Source organism: Tamandua tetradactyla, chromosome 1 (assembly GCF_023851605.1).
Source record: "Tamandua tetradactyla isolate mTamTet1 chromosome 1, mTamTet1.pri, whole genome shotgun sequence".
NCBI classification, from domain to species: Eukaryota; Metazoa; Chordata; class Mammalia; order Pilosa; family Myrmecophagidae; genus Tamandua; species Tamandua tetradactyla.
In genome coordinates this window covers 143,401,000-143,420,063 of record NC_135327.1, presented here as the reverse complement: position 1 = coordinate 143,420,063, position 19,064 = coordinate 143,401,000, and the positions used below count along the sequence as shown (strand labels likewise).

Genomic DNA, 19,064 nt, shown 5'->3' with positions numbered 1-19,064 from the left:
AGGTTAAGTCATGATCCACTCTCCTCCTCAAACAGCCTAAGGATCACCATTATGGTACCGCTGCTCCAATCTGCTGTATTCTACACTTCAGACAGAGTGAAAGAAAACCAGAAACTTCATAAGGATGTTCTGTTGTTGTTGAGCTATAAAACTCAGGTTGGTTTAATTCAGTGAGTAGTTTGCCATAATTGGTTCATTAAATCTTGACAGTAGATTTTCAAAGATTTTTATTAGTAAATTGATCTAAAACTACTCTCTTCCTTATTAAATGTTCACATTCTTAGTGAAGTCTATTGAAGTCAATAATTTATTTACATAAAATTCTTATAAATCTGCCTATACAATGGAATTTATTTTAAAGAATGTAAAGACATTACACATCTATAATCAGTTTCAGAGAAGTATACATTTTGTATATAAGGTTGGCAGAGTAGCTTAAAGAAATCATGACTTGGTGATACTAAAAAGAACTCCTGATATGCTGAATATTATAACTATCTTCATAATAATGTAAAACATGAACTGATTTCAGAGCCTTGCTAAAAATGATGACAATTCTCATTCTTAGTTAAAACTGAGTTCTTACATTCGTTAGGAATCATACCTTCTTTGTTTTGGGGTACTTTGTAGGACATTTATTAAGTGCTGGAACTTCAGTTTCAGTAATTATTTCTGCTAATGCAGTTTCAGTTTCAGGTTCTATTGCAAGTACAGTATTTTCAATGTCATTTTGTTGTGAAGTAACTTCTATATCAGGAGAAGATGGTTGGATATCTGAACACATGCTGACAGTTCTGTGTCTCCGACGCTGCTGTCCAATGTGAGTCCTACTCCGAGAAAAACTTTTTCTCTGCTTAGTTCTGTTCACTTTCGCAGGAGTTGGCTTGTTAGCAGTTTCTTCTTTTGCTTGCTCCTTATTCAAAATACAACAGAATGGAAATTCTGACACTTCATTTATATAAGAAGAAGAAATCTCACAGCATTAATCTACTTCAGAAGCTGCCTTTCCAAATTTCTTTATAAATTGATATATACTAAACTGGTATAAAATTTGTCTTACTCCCAGTAGCAAAGCAAGTATGTGTACAGGCTTATATCTCAAATCTAAATTCTCATAGGATTTGAAAAATGCTATTACTTAAAGACTAATATATTAGACATTAGCAAAACATCTTCACAGATGTTATGAAATAGTGTGTGGAAATTTTATTGGACAGTGCAGTGTTTAAATGTCAAAGTAAAACTAGACTTGAATAATAATACCTGAATAATTTCAGCATCGCTGACAATCTGTGCATCTTTACATTCAGTTTTAACTTCAGTTTTGGCTGTGCTGATTCTTTCCAAAGCTTGTTCTCTTCTTTTCTCCCTTTTTTCAAGTCTGGCAAAAGCTTGTAGAATTGCTTCCATCTTCCTTTCTTCTCTTGTCTGGGAAATTCAAATTTTAAGTGGCATAATATCATTGCTCTGAAGTAAAAGTCAGAAGTCTAAATTTTCATGGCAATTTTTTAAAAAATGCTATAAAATTAGTAAACACTTACATTGTTGGTAGATAAGGGGAAAAAAGGTTTAGATTTAATAACTTTCAGAAACCCAAACATCACTCAATAAGGCCTATCTTTACAAATAGAACATTTCATGAAAAGAGTACTTAGATGATTGTCAATGCTAAGAGTACAAAAAATAAGCCTTAAATACTACCTCACTTTACCAAACTGCAGTAACCAAGTCAGCCTTTTTAAAAGATTCAGAGTTACTAAGGTAATGAATGAATATATTATTGAAATGTTGTAGCTGGATGTGGTAGGGTTAAAATTATCCTGGTTTCAAATCATGACTCCACCACTTACTATCTCTGTGAATCTAGGTAAGTTAGTTAACCTGGTGAGGTGCTATAAAATGTAGTTAATATTCACACTTCACTGGATTGTTAAGAGTTCAAATAGAAAGTATCTGTGAAGTTTTCAAACAGTACTTGGGAAATGGTTGGCATTCCGTAATGGTAATTATTATTTCTACTTTTGCCACTTGCCGTTGTAGTTCTTATTAGGCATTCCTCTACCTTCTGCTCTTCCTGTCTTATATTGAAAGTTCAAGACAGGAATTGAGAACAGCAAGGGTTCCTTTGAGCACCAGTTCTCCTTGGATAGAGAACATTAAAAGTAAGATACAGAGCCTGACCAATGGACCTGGCAAATGCTTCAGCTTTCAAGCAGAAACAGGAAGCACGTCCATCAACCGTCAGTTCTCCAAATGAAAATAATCAGGTCCTGAGGCTCAGATCCATTAGTCTTCCTTCCTTTATTGTTATTGATGTGGAGTGGGGCGGGGGGGAAGGTGGGGGGAGAAAGATCAGGAACGCAAGGTCTGGCTGCAATGGTGGTGTCAACAATGGAGCTTTAATTCCAGTAATTATGAGCAGAGATTCAAGCATCAAGACACCTACACTCTGGAAACTACTGTGTACTTTTCTGTATTTTTTATTTCTTACGTTACTCAATATGTCAAAAACAAAAAACAAAAACCTCCTTTGAGAATACTTCTAAGTTTCTACTTTGTACAGCAAATCCCCATACTGTAAACATGGCACTCCTACAGAATGTGTTAGCCTCACCCTCTTTATTTTACAGGTGAGGAAACAGGTTCAAAGAGGTAAGATACTTCTTCATGGATACACCATCTGCATCTTGGCTGTCTTAGTATGGGGTGGGTAATAGACACTAAAGTAAATAGGATAGACAAAAGATGCTTTTATTTATGTACTGTAACTGAAGTTTTAAAGCTGAATTTTTTTTTTAGATAATTTCATGTCTCCCATCTTCTAAGTTTTCCTTACAACTCTCTGACCCTTTTTGTCTTAATGCGCTCTATAAAAACCTTCTCTTCTTCTTTTTAGAGCTTTTCTAAAACCCTAAATTTAGAAATCTGGATTAAATTTTCATAATTATTTCACCTAGTGGACCAGTCAGTTTGGGGGAAAGAGAGTTGTGATACTCTGGTGATTGCTCTTCAAAAAAACTAAAATAAATCTGGGAAAAGTGTTTTTTTCCAGAAGAAATAAATTTGTCTAAAAGTAGCAGGAATCATCTTATATATATAAGAAAAAAATTACCCATAAGCCAGGCATCCAAGGAAGATATTTTCTGTATCATGATGATCCAGGATTTGCTAACAAATAGGAATTTATGCCAAATGAAGTTTCTTTGGCCTAGTTCAATGTTTACTCATTTTGAATGGTGGGAGTGAATGTCAGGAATAAAATTCTATAATGTTAAGACCCAAATTCATTTAATTAAAAGCAGAACTTCCTTGTAAACAATACAACTAACTGAGAGTCAAAATAAAAATCTTTTAAAGATAGGATTCATCATCTTTTTAGAGCTAGTCAGGAGCTTTAAAAAGGCTAGTCTGTATTGCCAAAGAAATCAAAGGTCATATACATTAGGTGACTCACCTAGAGGCAGAGGTATAAATCATTACAATTTCTAGTTAACAGCTTAGAGTTTACTCCTTTCCAGTTAACTGCTGATGCGCTACATAAAGCAAGATAAAGTAATAATTCTTTTCTACATTTATTACAACTTACAACTGTTAAACTGTAAAAATAAAGCTGACACTACTAAACAGATTTCCTAATAACTTATACTCAGCTTCATTTTAAAATACTGTTTGGAAATATGAGCATGTCTTTGATTCTTTACATGAAAAAAATCACATCAATCTATTTTAAATTCCTTGAGGTTCACGTGCCATTCAAATTTATTTTCAGCACTGCATGTAACACATTCTTTGACACATAACCAGGTACGCAGTATCTATTGAATGACTGAAGATTTATCACCCATTTTGTAGATGTAATTAAAAAATAAACTTTGCATATATGGTTTGAAGGAGTCCTAAGTAACCCCAGCAGACTTCAGAAACCCTCCCACCTGTGTTTGATGTAGTTTAGATTATACTTGTCACTTTAATGTTACTATCTTGTATGTTCTATAACCATGACTCATTCCAAGCCAATAATTCTGTCCAGAACTCAGTCATTTTATTATCTATGAGCTGAGCAATAAATTAGATAGGGTTGCCTTTCAAGAACTCTGAAATAGCTTTTGTCATACTTAATGCTGGAGGGGTGGGTGGTGAACTATGTGGGATACCTGATGAGGTCTATCTACAACTGTTTTTATGACATCTCAGTTAATGGTTTCACAACAGCAAATATATAGAGTATTATAATTTTCTAGAAGCAGAAGGGAAAAACCTACTTACTATCACTTTATAGGATTTTTTCACTTAAGGGGTAGGTATTCTGACAATTTTTATTCTGTGTGCTTCAAGGTATAAACACCCTGGTCCAAAAATTAAACTTGAATTCATATAACTTTATAGTTGGAAGAGACTATAATAAAGATCTTGTAGACACTGCTATCCTGTTCAGCGGATGGGGACAACCTAAAGTCCATATAGTTCAAGTGTGACTTAATAACAAGAATGATGTTTTTGTTAGTTTCAATGTGATTTATAAACTACATTTATACTATATATACCCTTACATCTATCCAACATTGCACCTGCAAAAATAAACTTCAGCGAGTAAATTATTATAGCTTATTTCAATTAAGAAATGTATCTGGTACCTTGAAATTGGGTAAAAGTAAGCTTATGAATACATGGACGGACGGAAATTTGCTAATAGTGGGGGTCTAAGAATTGAGAAGGAAACAAACACAGGCGGGCAACAAAGGACTCCTGATTTACTTTTCTGTCCTGCTCAAACTGCTAAAAAGAAGGCTTTCTTTTAAAAAAAAATAAATAAATAAAGGTGTCTTTCAAAGCAATGAGGGAAACTCCGGAGCCTATCTGCCAAACTACCCTATCCAAAGTCTTGAATTAGAAGAGAAATTAAAAGAAAGTTTGCCTACTCAAAAATGCTTTCCTTGCCCTCTCTCAATTAGAGATTGAAAAGACTGAAGAAAGGTAAGAGTATTGGTTCCCAAGGAAAATTATTCCAAAGTCTGAAGTATGCCTTGTATGGTATCCCCAGTTCCCATCACATGACAATTTATTTTATCTTTTTTTTTTCGAATGGGCAGGCACCAGGAATTGAACCCAGGTCTCTGGCACAGCAGGCGAAAACTCTGCCTGCTGAGCCACCGTGGCCCACCCAATTTATTTTATCTTGACAGTACTATTTACAATTTGATATTCATTTACTATTTTCTCACCCTGTCCTCCATAAAAGCTCTCAGAGCAGGAGAGGGATCCTGCCTTCTTTTTTTTTTTTACGACTATCTATTGATACCCAGTACCTCAAATGGTGCTTAGCACATACTGAACACTAAAATATTTGTTGACTGAATAGGCATACATTATATCAAGTATGTATCACTGTTATTTGAACCCATGTAACTGAAAGCATTTAGACAAGGATTTTGGAAACCTTAAGTTTTATTACAAAGCAGCTAAAGCAGTATGTCCTTATTTTGTTTTAAACAGGGTATGTATAAAAACATATGGGGACCCTTGTTCTTATTCTGGGCTCCCTATGTTTGGATTGCTTAAATGATGGCTCCAGAGATTAGCAAGCCTGGCACCATGGGATCAACAATGCCATCTGACCAAAAGGGGGAAAAGAAGTGTAACAAATAAGGTATCAGTGGCTGAGAGAGTTCAAATCAAGTTGAGAGGCTACTCTGGAGGTCACTCTTACACAGGCTTCAGTTAGACATTGCTACCTATCATAGCTTGCCAAACCCCAACCAAAACCATTCCTGCCAATCCTAAAGAACACTTAGGATGTTGCATAAGATTCTACAAAGGTTCTATGTACGAGGGTAACTTTCCAGAAACCTACAACCTCCAGATGAGTTGCAGAACCAGATAAGTCCTGAAATGAAGAGGGGCCAGCCTCTCCAGAATATCAACTAGTTCCAAACCCTATCCCATATTATCGACAGCCCCTTCCAACATGAAAAAGTTAGAATGGCCATAGACCAAATGCCTCTAAAGAGAGGGAGAAAGATTAAAGGTGATGGTGGGGTTTGAGTATGATTGCTTTCTTGTAGGCTCCAGTATCTTAGAGTAGCTGGAAGTAAAAATCTAAAATTGTGGAATTATAAACCCATACCAAACTCTGAAAATCTGTTCTACAAATAATTGTTGCAATGTGTTCTGAAGTTTATTTGCTTTTTTGTATATATGTTATTTTTTACCAAAAAGAAAAGTTGATTGTGATAATTGTGAGCCACTGATTGTACACTTCGGATGATTACATGGTATGTGAATATATAATACATATCAATAAAAAATAATTTAAAAAAAACATGGGTTCCCCCTTGCTATTTGATACCACATTATTATTTGTCTCTAGAAATACAATTCTTAAACTCTGATAGAAAACTAGACCTTAGAAAAATGATAATTATCAATCATCAACTTAATCATGCTATGAAAGAAAAGTGAGATGGATGATCTATATTGCATTCTTGTCATCAGATGACTTTTCTGTAAAATTATTTTGTATTTCTACAATGATGTAATCATCTTCAGGAGGCTGAGTTCTGTTCGGTAGTGTTTTCTCAAAGTGTGTTCCATGGAATAAAAAATCTGGGATGTCAGTGGTGTCAACTCAAAAGAAACTGGTTGCAAAGTTGTACATGTTTAGGAACTGCTGATAAGATTTTTCAAGAGTTTTTAAACACACCACAGTAAGTACCAGAAATTTCAAAGGAAGGCATATAGCATTTACAAACCTCAACTGGCCATAATTCCTACTTTTTCCTAGTTTCCTAGAACATCTGATGAAAGTTCTGAGGAGTACTTTGGTTTGAAGGACAAAAACAGAAAACTGGGGAGCCCTGCATCATGGCAAGGTCTCCAGCACCCTACCTGGGGTCTAAGGAAGCTTCATTTAGTGAGTGTCTACTTATAAAAACTAGGCACTTTTTTCCCAGGAGCTGGGGCTATGACAATAAAACTACAAATACTTGCCCTTGTGGAACTTAAATTGTAGTGATATATATTCTAGATTACCTTAACTGCTGGAAAGTCTAGGAATCTCAGCTGAGTGACTATTCTTTGATATCCTTTTCACTGTTCACCAAATTTCTAACTTGCTAAATGTGAAGACCTGAGCTACCTCCATGGACTTCAGGGTAAGCAGTCTGACTGTAATAGGCCATTAAATATGAACAAAGACCGTATACTCAAGGTAACATTAATAAGGTTATAGAAAACTTTGAAAACACAGAAAAGACTAAATGTGATTCTTTTCATGCCATTATAAATGCAGGAGGGGGAAGCAAGCACCCTTTTCATTTAGGTCTTTGAAAACTTCTGTATTTTTAAATCACTGCTTGCTAGGATAACAAATTATGGTGTTCCTCCCAACATCTAACCCCTTTCCACATGCTCTTTGCCCCTCACAAGACTACAGCCACCTAACCCTACTTCAACTACCATGTGACCTGGGGGAGTCCACTCAATGGTGCCCTATTTCTGGAATCAGGTGAGTATCAACAGATGTGATATGATATCAACATATCAACAGTATGTCTGCCAGAGTATAACGACTCACTGTAAGACTCTACCAAGCAAAATCTAACCCACTGCCTCAGAAGTATTTTCTACTAAAGAGAAAATGTACAACAGCCATTCATTCAGTTCCATACACAAGTTTGCTTCAATAAACAGGAAGGACTTCCTAAGGGGGGGGGGGGTGAGGAAGAAACAACATATAGTAATGGGGAAGTGTTAAGAAATCCAAAAGTTAAAGGAAATTAAAAAAAAAAAGAATGAAAAGCATTTCCATCTTTACCCCATAGTGATTTGAATATGCTTACATGTAATATTCAACATTTCTTGCCATCTGTAATGGTCTCGCTACAACCCCCCTCCCCCCACTCCTAACAAATAAACTAGCCTATAATCCCAGCCAAAAAGGACTATCCTATTTCTCGTAATTATCTTCAGGCTGTTTTCCCCGGAAATTTCAACTTCAATTTAGCTACAAATTTGCTTCTGTAAGCAGTACGTAATACTTGCTAAAACTCTACCAAATTTGCTTCTGTAAGCAGTACGTAATACTTGCTAAAACTCTACTCATAAAATAGTAAATTAAAAAGAAAAAAAAAAACCCTACTCATAAGACCGATCATAAATACTACCAATTCCTGACATCTCATTTCCCACAGCTACAAGTATTATGTTCTATTTCATTTACCACTTTTTGCTTCATAACTTTTTGTAAATGCTCCTCAAGACAGAGACATTATCTTCCATTCCCATTAAATAAATAAAGCAAGCAAAGCCAGCAACCAAACTGTATAAATCCATTGATGTAGCTAACAGTAGTCAAATAGTAATTTCATATTATAATGCAAGCATGAGCAAAAGGACAGGCTGAAGTACATTTGAATTTGGAGCTAACTGTATGTTTTCACATTCCCTTTAAAAGGAATTGATCTAGGCAGTGGATCAATTGTCCAGATTGATGACTGACTCCTTTTATCGCAATCTGGTAAAATTAACATGAGAGCTAGTTTCTGCTGTTATACCCATAATAGTTTAAAAGTCTGCCCTTTTAAAGGAGAAAATTTAAATCCATTTGACAAATAACTCATGAAGAAAATTATGGCTACCATCTTTGTCTAGCTTTAGTTGTCCCTTTTTTGTTGTTGCCACTTTCTGATCTGACATGTTATGTTTCCAAACAACTATTGATGCTAATCTAACCAATATAAAAAGCAAAGATTATAAAAATGAAGACTGATTCACATTTAAACTTTTCAAAACCAAGTATTTTGGCCCTCAAAAATAAAAACTAAGACTTCAGCAGGGAGGGGGATTATCAACTTCTTAGGAATCCTGGGATGCATGTTTTTGCATCCTGCTTATTTGAATATACCGAAGAATTCAGTAATCAAACATCAAAGCAAATATATCAATAAGATTAAATGACTTTGACGGGCTACAAGTCCAGGAGCCAAAGGTTTTTACATTTTTATTTGACATTCTTTCAAAATACCAAATTATAAATGTACTTTTCAAGATTTCCACATTTTATTCCCATAAAAAATAACCAGCTTCACAGCCACATTAGCAGCAAATACCAGAATTAATATACTAAAATAGATATAAAAATAGATTTACATAAGCCTTTCCATATATAGACAGAGATCCCCTAAGTTTCACCAAATTCAACCTCAAAAGGGTTCCCCATTTTCTCCTGGGAATATGTTCTAAACTCCAGTTTTTTTCAAAAATGATAGGATATATTTGAAAAGAAGTTCCATAACACACATGAAACTTTGAAATTAAAAAAAAAAAACCTGTAGTGAATTTGAATTCAAGGTTTATTCAGATTGCTACTTCAAAGTTTTTATTCTAAAACAGTTATTCTATCCCTTAAAGCCAGTTGTAGATTAGGCTCATCCTACAAGATACCGACTCATACAGAAATCAGTGATAATCTCCAGTGATTCCTCTAGGTTTCTGCAGGATTAGTACAAACAGAAGACTGTGACAACTGTGGAATGAATAGGACCATACTACTGAAAACCTGTTGTCAAGAAAGACCATAGGTAATTTGGTGGGTACAGGTAATTCAGATATAATTGTAATTGAGTCTCAAAAAAAGGTTCAAGATAATTCCTTTGGGTATAGGAACTCCTTTTTCATAGTCAACCTCCAATACCTTACTTACCCCTTACTTGCTTCCCTTCTTCTATCTCTAACCCTACCCTGTCCCAACAGAGCAGTATTGAAGTCCTGAGGCCATGAAACAGTTGTGCATTGCTTTCACAATGTTTATTTTAAAAAAGCACTCTGTTAGTATGAATAGGAAGATATCAAGGTGACACAACAGATTCACATTAAGTAGCCCTACAATGACCAAACTTTCAAAGAACACTTTGAAAGTAATGAATTCCATGGAATACAGCATGAAAACCACAAAAGAGAGGAAACAAGGGAACACATAAAATAATGGGGATGAGGAAAACCTAATACTAAGGTCATTAGTTGGCTTATAAGGTCATTTTCAAATCTTGGGGCACTCAAACCTTACTTCAGATGAAATACAGAAATTGTAGCTACCAAACAGTGTTGTTTTTTTGTATAAGCCATTTATTTGGTGCTATTATAAACTTTAAAATTCCATTCTTGTTTTACATTAATCATGAAATGGATAAATTCAGCTAATGAAAGACATTTTGAACAGTAATTGTGACATTAAAATTTATTAACAGTTCCCAGTTTCAAAAATATTTTTTAAAATATGCATTAAATGTCTAACAAACACAAAGTGAAAATACAAAAGATTAGTGGAAGCCAAATATAAATGCTCAATTATAACAAGTACTCCAAGTCTGCTAACTTCAAACTAGAGTGCAAAAGCTCACACACAAAGGCAGAAAAATGACTACTGGAAGAGCTGCTGTCAATAAGACCAAGTGACAAAATTAAGCATCTACTGACTTCCCAACTTACCATCTTTCTTTTCCTTTCTGCAATCTGCTCCTCTGATTCCATTTCTACTTCATTGCTAATAGGAGTTTTTTCTTCTATATCATCAATAAAATCTGGTTCCTGGAAGACAAAAATGGCTGCTTAACAAAACTACTACTACAAATACAAACTAAAAACATCACGTTGTTTAAATGTCTTTTAACTGCTACAGTCAAACAATTCAACATATGAAAATTACAAGCCTACTTAAATCCATTTAAGAAATTTAATACTGCTGTTCTAATTCAAGAAACTTTTCAAAGTCAATAAAACAGTTTCAAGTTTCTAAAATTCTAACAAAGTCCTTATCAATAAAGAGCCACAACAGCAAACATGACCTTGTTTAATAACATATAAATTACGTCACAAAATGCAGTATTTACAAGTACCAGCAGTGCTCAATAAGTATTTGTTCCATTTAAAACTTAAGGAAATTATTCTTCTTAAAGGTAGTAAACTGGACATAAGTAAATTCTTAAATTTTCACATTTTAATGGTTCTCCTGACTTCTGTTTGATTAGAAGGTATATAACTTTTTAAGTGTATACCAAACTCTACCCCCCAAAGTTCATGTTCTCATTGATTTTTTCACTCTAAAATCTCATTTGCTATTGATTGTGGCACCCTTACAAAATTGATATAATTGTCTCCCAAATATTTAAGAAAGGGAAGTTTTATGACTTAGGAGTTTAAGAATATTTATTTATTCTTTTTAATTACATAGTCATAGAAAAATCTTGCATTCAATTCTAGGATTTACCGGCTGAGTTGCTCCTTAATAGTTGTACAAAAAATATGGTATGAATTTTAGCAGAACCTGTATTTTATACATACAAGTACTTCTTTAAATAACAGAATGGGCTTATCTTGTTAAGTGCAACAAGCAATTTTAAATAAAAGAAAAAGGGTAAAATTGGCAAATTAATTTGTTGATTCAATTTCTCTCATTGAGCTAGAGCATAGTAAAGTACCTGGTTATTTGATACTGATAGTCTAAGTGGAGAAAGCTTTCTCTGTTTAGTTTCTGGGCTCTTCACTTTGCTGGCTGTTCCTTCACAATCCAAAGTGATATTCTGATTTTGTGTATCTTTTTCTTTTGAAATATCCTTGTCTTTTCTTCCTTTTTTCCTTCTGGTCTCATAACCGCTATTGAGGTTTTCCATGGAATCAGAACTACGTTTAAGAACAGGGCACTCTGGATTTTCTTTGAGGCATGCACAATCCACTTTATACTTACTGGAAAGATAAATTAAATATTTATTCAAGACATAAAACAAAACTGTAACTCTTCTAATGCATTTTAAGCTACAATTCCATAAAACTGTATGCAACTACTAATTACAAACAATCCTTTGTTACTGTATATTCCTGGTAACCACCAGAAAAGAAATTTTATTTTCTCATAAAAACAGTGACATAATTGCAGCTGATTCCCGACCAGAGATTGGGCCTTCAATCATAGGGATAACTAGTAATGTGTTACAGAAGAAAATAACAGTTAATACCTCTAGTCTTTTTAAGTAAAATGATAGAGCTGCTTACAGAAAATAACATTAAGGTAAAAAACAAACAAACAAACATAATTCCAGTTAGTCCCAGAGTATTTTAAGAAAAAATACTGACCTAAATCAAAAAGGGTAGGTATACTAAACACCGAACCTTAACTAGTTTGTCTTACACTTTAAGGAATAATTTCTTTAAAAAGCTACCTTGAAAAAATTTAAAGTTACATTTCCTTTTGTCCCTCTTAGGTGTTTCCTCTTTCAAATGAAAGCTTGAAAAGTAATTGCACTCTCATCTGCACAGTAATGATGACAATTATTCCCATTTTACAGATGAAATTGAATATCAGAGACGATCAGTATCTTACCCAAAGTTACACAATTAATAGGTGGTAGGGGATGCATTCAGATACAGGTCTTTTAACTCCAGAACCCACATTTTTCATCTATTCAGTATTTCTCAACTCTTTGCTCTCTTTATTTCCACCTGCACCCCCAAATTTAATTCATCTCTAAGATACAGAGTAAATGCCCAAATCTGAGTTAAACAATAACAAACATCACCTCACTCTGCAGTTCAAGTTTGTTTGCAGTACAGTTTAATTTTATTTACAAAAATTTGTTTCAATGCAGTTCAAGCTTGTTTACATAAAAACAATTCTCTTATGTTTCTAATACTTCCACTCATTCACTTAACACTGCTAGAAAGATAAGTCAATACTGCCTCATTCTGTGAATCAAGGGTAGAACTCATTTATGACCCCACTTCCTCCAAATCCGGTATTGACAGAAATTAGCTTGAAACTCTTCATACATTCTGAGGAATTTTAGGATAACAGAACTGCAAATAATGATGGCAATACCTGGTTATCAAGCATTCTGTGCTAAGTACTGTTTTAAACACCTTACATATGTTAACTGTGAATCTTCAAAACATATCAGTTAAGTGAGTAGTAGGAGTAATAGTCTCATTTTATACTTCAGGTAATGAGGCACAAAGAATCAGTTCAGTTTTATAACTAGTAAATGACCAAGCTAGGATGTTAAACCACAGAGATTATTAAAAAATTGTATTCTTAACCACTGTGGGATATAAGCAGTAAGCAAAGTGTCATATTTTCTACTCTCAGGGGGAAAAAAGAGCTAAAAAGGAAAAACTTAAGTTACCAGCAATAAATATGACTCCAACAATCAGGTAAAGGTGCAAATTGATGGAAGAGAGATTTCATTTAGAAAAACATAATGAACATTAAACACATTTTTTTGGTATCAAATAAACATTTTTTGCTTTAGTCTCACAAGTTTTAAAATATGAATTACCATCTATTTTCAACACCCTGAAGCACTGGCATTCCTTTGTTCTTCCTCATGCAAAAACAATTTTTAATTTGCACATTTAGTCACTATCATTGGACACTGTAGGCATTCCTATATTATACCATCTCAGTCTTTATTGTCCATTCTTCCTTCTGATTTCATTTGTGCTGCCAGCCCTCCTCCCTCTAACATTCTCACATTCAGCTCCTTTCAGAGTACTAACATTATTGTATGATAGGTAGTATTGTGCTATCCATTTCTGAATTTTTACAATCAGTCCTGTTGCACAAGCTGTATCCCTTCAGCTCCAATTACCCAATAATTACCCTATTTCTATCTCCTGATGGTCTCTGAAATTCCCCAAGTTCATTCAGTAATGTTACTTTATATCAGTGAGATCATACAGTGTTTGCCCTTTTGTTTCTGGCTAATCTCACCAGCATAATATTCCATCATATGTATATACCACAGCTTGTTTAGCCACTCGTCTGTTAATGAACATTTTGGCTGTTTCCATCTCTTGGCAATTGTAAATAATGTGGCTAATGCAAATGTCTGTTCATGTCCTTGCCCTCATGTCCTCTGAGTAGATACCTAGCAATAGTATTGCTGGATCATATGGCAATTCTAGACTTAGCTTCCCGAGGAACTGCCAAACTGCTTTCCCCAGTGGTTGTACCATTTGACATTCCCACCAACAGTGGGTAAGTGTGCCTCTATCCCCACATCCTTTCCAGCACTTGTCGCTCTCTGTTTTATTGATAATGGCCATTCTAGTGGGTGTGAGATGATACCTCATTGTGGTTTTGATTTGCATTTCCCTTATAGCCAGGGAAGTTGAGCAAAAGCATGTGCCTTTTAGCCATTTGTATTTCTTCTGAGAAGTGTCTGTTCATGTCTTTTGCCCATTTTGTAAGTGGGTTGTTTGTCTTTTTGTTGTTGAGTTTTATATATTCTATATATATTCTAGATACTAGACCCTTATCTGATACATCATTTCCAAATATTATCTCCCATTGTGTAGGTTCTTTCTACTTTCTTAATGAAGTTCTTTGATGCACAAAAGTGTTTAATTTTGAAGATTTCCATTCGTCTAGTTCTTTCTTCAATGCTTGTGCTTTGGGTGTAAGATCTAGGAAACCGCCTCCTAGTATAAGATTTATAAGATATTTCCCTACATGTTATTCTAATGTTTAGGCCTTTGATCCATTTTGAGTTAATTTTTGTATAGGGTATGAAATATGGATTCTCTCTCATTCCTTTGCATGTGGATATCCAGTTCTCTAGGTACCATTTTATTGAAGAGACTGTTCTGTCCCAGCTGATTTGGCTTGACTGCCTTATCAAAGATCAACTGTCCACAGATGAGAGGGTCTGTATCTCAACACTCTATTCAATTCCATTTGTCAGTGTTATCTATCTTTATGTCAGTACCATGCTGTTTTGACCACTGTAGCTTCATAATATGCCTTAAAATCAGGTAGTATGAGACCTCCAAATTCATTTTTCTTTCTCAGGATATTTTTAGCTATTTGGGGCATCATGCCCTTCCAGATAAATTTGGTTATTGGTTTTTCTAATTTCTGAAAAGTAAGTTTTGGGGATTTTAATTGGTATTGCATTGAATCTATAAATCAATTTAGGTAGAACTGACATCTTAACTATATTTAGTCTTCCAATCCATGAACACGGTATGCTCTTCCATTTATTTAGGTCTTCTGTGATTTCTTTTAGCAATTTCTTGTAGTTTTCTTTGTATAGGTCTTTTGTATCCTCAGTTAAATTTGTTCCTAAATATTTTATTCTTTTGGTTGCAATTGTAAATGAAATTTTTTTCTTCATTCCCCCTCAGCTTGCTCATTACTAGTGTATAGAAACACTACAGATTTTTGAGTGCTGATCTTATAATCTGCCACTTTGCTGTACCATTTATTAGCTTTAATAAGTTTGCTGTGGATTTTTCGGGGTTTCTGACATATAGTATATCATCAGCAAACAGTGAGAGTTTTACTTCTTCCTTTCCAATTTTGATGCCTTGTATTTCTTTTTCTTATCTAATTGCTGTGGCTAGAACTTCCAATACAATGTTAATTAACATAAACACATCATTTCAAAAGGATGTCTATAAAGAAAAAACATACAGAATAGAAGCAAATGATTTGAAATATTTATAAACCAAAGAATATAAACCAAAGAACTAAAAAAAAAATCAGTAAGTAAAAAATCCACTCAGAAGAGAAATGGACAGACAATATGATAAAGCAATTCATGAGAGATCTAAATGATGAATATAAAAATACATTTCACATACAGCATCAATTTTTAAAGTCTTACAGTAAAGAAGAGGAATAGGAGCTAAATTGCTATGGGTATAAATTGGTATAAGCTTCTTTAAGAATAATTCACCAGTGTCTACTAAAATCTGAGACTATGCACATTCTACAACCCAGCAACTCCATTCCTACCATGCAGAGAACATGTCGACAAGGAGATATGGTCAGAAAGTTTTAGGATGGGCCTGTGGGCACTGTGCAATGGAGCTTGTGGCATCAGAGTGCCTGCCATGTCCATGGAGAGAGGCTGAAGTGACCGAGCTCTGGCCAGAGGCATCAGTACAGCCAAGAAGTTGGTTTTGTTATTCCAGACCACTGTCTGGGCTGTGAGCAAGTGGAAGCTGCAGCCCATCCAGACACCTTTAGCAGTAAAAAGATAAGCCTGAACACATATGTGTGAAAGTTGGTATCCAAACCAGGGTTGTAATGGCCTTTCTTATACTCTAGAATATACAAAGACAAAGGGAGATTCTGATGAAGAAATTTTTCCAGATGGATTCAGAGTTCACTGAAAAGAAAGCACAATGGACACTTTCAGGAACAGAGCAGTCATGGTCTATGTAGAAGACAAATTATCCAGTGAGTTTCTGTTCAAAGGAACTTGGGGCTGTGGAGAAAGCTTTCATACTTGATACTTGAGAATTGTTCCCTCAGCTGTAAGCTCCAGGAATGTTACTAAAGAAATAATGTGACTGACATGTTCTTAAGGTTTATGATATATGATGTTTGTATAATGTGAAAAATAAAAAGTACTGAATTTTGAAAATGGAAAAAAAAATTACAGCATTTTTGAAAATCTAAATTCCATTTACAGTGAAATGGACACATAAATGTCATCAGCAATGGAAAAAAATGAACTAGAGCTATATATAAGAATATGGTTGAATCTCACAAAAGTAATGAATGAGAAAAGATGAACACAAAAAAAATCAAAAATACAAAAAAATACAAAATAACTACAGGCTATTCTGGGATGTTATTTAACATCTATTAAAAAAAAAAAAATTAAAGATAGTGGTCCTCTCTGGCAGAGGAGGAAGGGAAGATGCAATCTGGTTGCTAAATACAAAGGGCTTCAAATGGATAACGTTTTATTTCTTAATTTGGAAAGGGCGTACATGGATGTTTTTTATTTATACCTTTTATATACTATAAAATTTACACTGAACTGTCTATACTCAGAATTAGCATTTGTTTCTTCCTACTGTTTTAGAGTAACATGCTCTAATAGTTCTCAGTTTCATCACAGGCTTTCCAATAAACCCTTTCAATTCACACTGCAAAGAAAATAGTACAATTTCTTTTGTTTTGAGGGACAAAAGAGAAACCATCCATATCGATTAATTGTATGACTAAATTGTATGCCTTAAAATATAAGAATTAAAAGAAAAATCCTAACATAAACATGGTCAATGCTGTACAGGTGTATTAAAATTACTTGTCATACCTACTATGAATATTTACATTACAATAATAACTAGGCAGTATTAGAAAGGAATTAAACAATGATGTAACAGAAGATGATATAAAAATTAAAAGCTATAAATGTACTGACAGCACTGAATTATTATGAGGATATTTAGGAAATATTTTGAAATAACAGGTGCCATATTTACATACTGACTTGAACTTACCAATTCCCATAGTCAAAATCAAAGGCAATAGTAATTTCAGTTCCCTTTGGAATATTCTGTATAGAATAAATATAAAGATGTATGGTGCCATCTTCAATTTCATGCCTCACCTGTTGGTTAAAAGAATAATTTTACATCTCTATAAATTATTTCCCACTTTAGAAGCATCACATCCTGGAATTTTAAAACTATTCTTTTCAAAGAGTTTCATAAACACAACTTGGGAAGTATTTCATTAATTACAAGATTAGAAATTATAATTCAGTGGTTATCAACTGTGAAGCAGGGATATCAACCCAAGCTTTTTCAAACTGCATGTTCCTGTCTATTGTCAACCCCACTCCTACAGCTCAATGTAGCATCAAAACATATATATTTCAACAATTCTAAGATGCACATTTTTTTCACACTTTAGCATGTCTGGCACTAAGCATCTTAAAAGTGGTAGCATCTTAGATTTGATGAAATAATGTAAAGGTACAGCTAACACTGATTACTTACTCTATGCCAGACACTGTTTAGGTCTTTAAATGTGTTAACTCCTTTAATTTCCAAACCGCCTTTTACATATAAAACTGAGGCATAGACATATCAAGTAATCTAATCTCCCTAGGGTTGCAAGCTAATAAGTCACAGAGTAGACAAATAAATTTAGTAAGCCCGGTTCCAAAACCCATACTCTTAATGCAACATTGTATTACACAATTTAAGAGTATTTTGGCATGTTAAAAAAAGAACGTTACTTTATATTCCACACCAAAATGCAATTTTATAAATACCCTGAATTAAAATACAATTTTATAAAATTTTTCAGAGCAGTACACATAAAATTTGCTTTAGCTTTTGTTTTTGCCATCTAACTTAATCAAATCAAATCACGTGGTAGTTTATAAAAGACCTTCCAGGATAAGCAGAAGTCCAATAATTCTACTTACAAGGAACAATACAATTTGTTCAAGGTACAAAGACCTCACAGCCAGTATTACCTGAATTTTTACAATAAAAAGATGCTGAACAGTATAAAATGTATCAATAGTTGAAGTATTTTAGAGTACCTGACTTCTATGCTTAATGATCAGATTTCTACCACCACAGCCCCCCATCCCAGACTCCAAAAGGATTTCTATAAGCTTACCTCCGCATTAGGTGTACAAGAACGCCTGATAAAACGAGCCTCATTCCCAAAAGTTCTTGCATCAACACACATTTCTAGCCCATGAAATTTAGAATAGAATAAAACAAAAGGGTATGGTCTACAAAGAAAGAAATGCATTATAAGCTATTAGCATTTCAATATACCAATCTCCTATTATTCTTCAGAGACAACTGATGAGGAATTTAGGCCAAGAGAGTTTAAGTTACTTCTAAAAAAGGCTCACAGTAAGTAATGAAGTCAAGATTTGAATATAGGCAGTCTGATTTCAAAACCCACATGTCACCACTAGGCTCATGCTAGTAAGATTTTTACCTGACTCCATAATCTTATCTTAAAGGTGATTAATCAAAAGCGGAAATTCAAATTTACATAGAAATAAAAGGAAGTGGTTGCTGCTTTTATAGAAGGATTCATAGGTGGATGCCCTTAAAGGCCTTATTTCCTGGTGCATTTAAAAGTTTTTGGCTTACACACCTGTTTAAGATTAAATATGCTATATAAAAGGGAAGATTCTTGTATATTTTTCTTATCTTAAGTAAAAAAAGTTATGAACAAGAAATGTTTTTAATAATTCAAGGACATACATTAGGAACGTTATCCCCACAGGGATATGAACATA

The 19,064-nt window shown here is 34.1% G+C and overlaps 1 protein-coding gene across 6 annotated transcripts in view; it reads right to left on the bottom strand.

Moving 5' to 3' along the window:
- KMT2E (lysine methyltransferase 2E (inactive)) overlaps positions 1 to 19,064 on the bottom strand; it is a 120,934-nt gene that overhangs the window by 10,689 nt on the left and 91,181 nt on the right. For all 6 annotated transcript variants that reach the window (XM_077159351.1, XM_077159294.1, XM_077159315.1 and 3 more), the window contains 6 exons: positions 18,425 to 18,542; positions 17,290 to 17,399; positions 11,475 to 11,739; positions 10,486 to 10,584; positions 1,264 to 1,428; positions 605 to 913 (listed from right to left, as the gene is read on the bottom strand). In XM_077159351.1, coding sequence (XP_077015466.1) covers positions 605 to 913; positions 1,264 to 1,428; positions 10,486 to 10,584; positions 11,475 to 11,739; positions 17,290 to 17,399; positions 18,425 to 18,542 — 1,066 coding nt within the window. The remainder of the gene's footprint in view (positions 1 to 604; positions 914 to 1,263; positions 1,429 to 10,485; positions 10,585 to 11,474; positions 11,740 to 17,289; positions 17,400 to 18,424; positions 18,543 to 19,064) is intronic.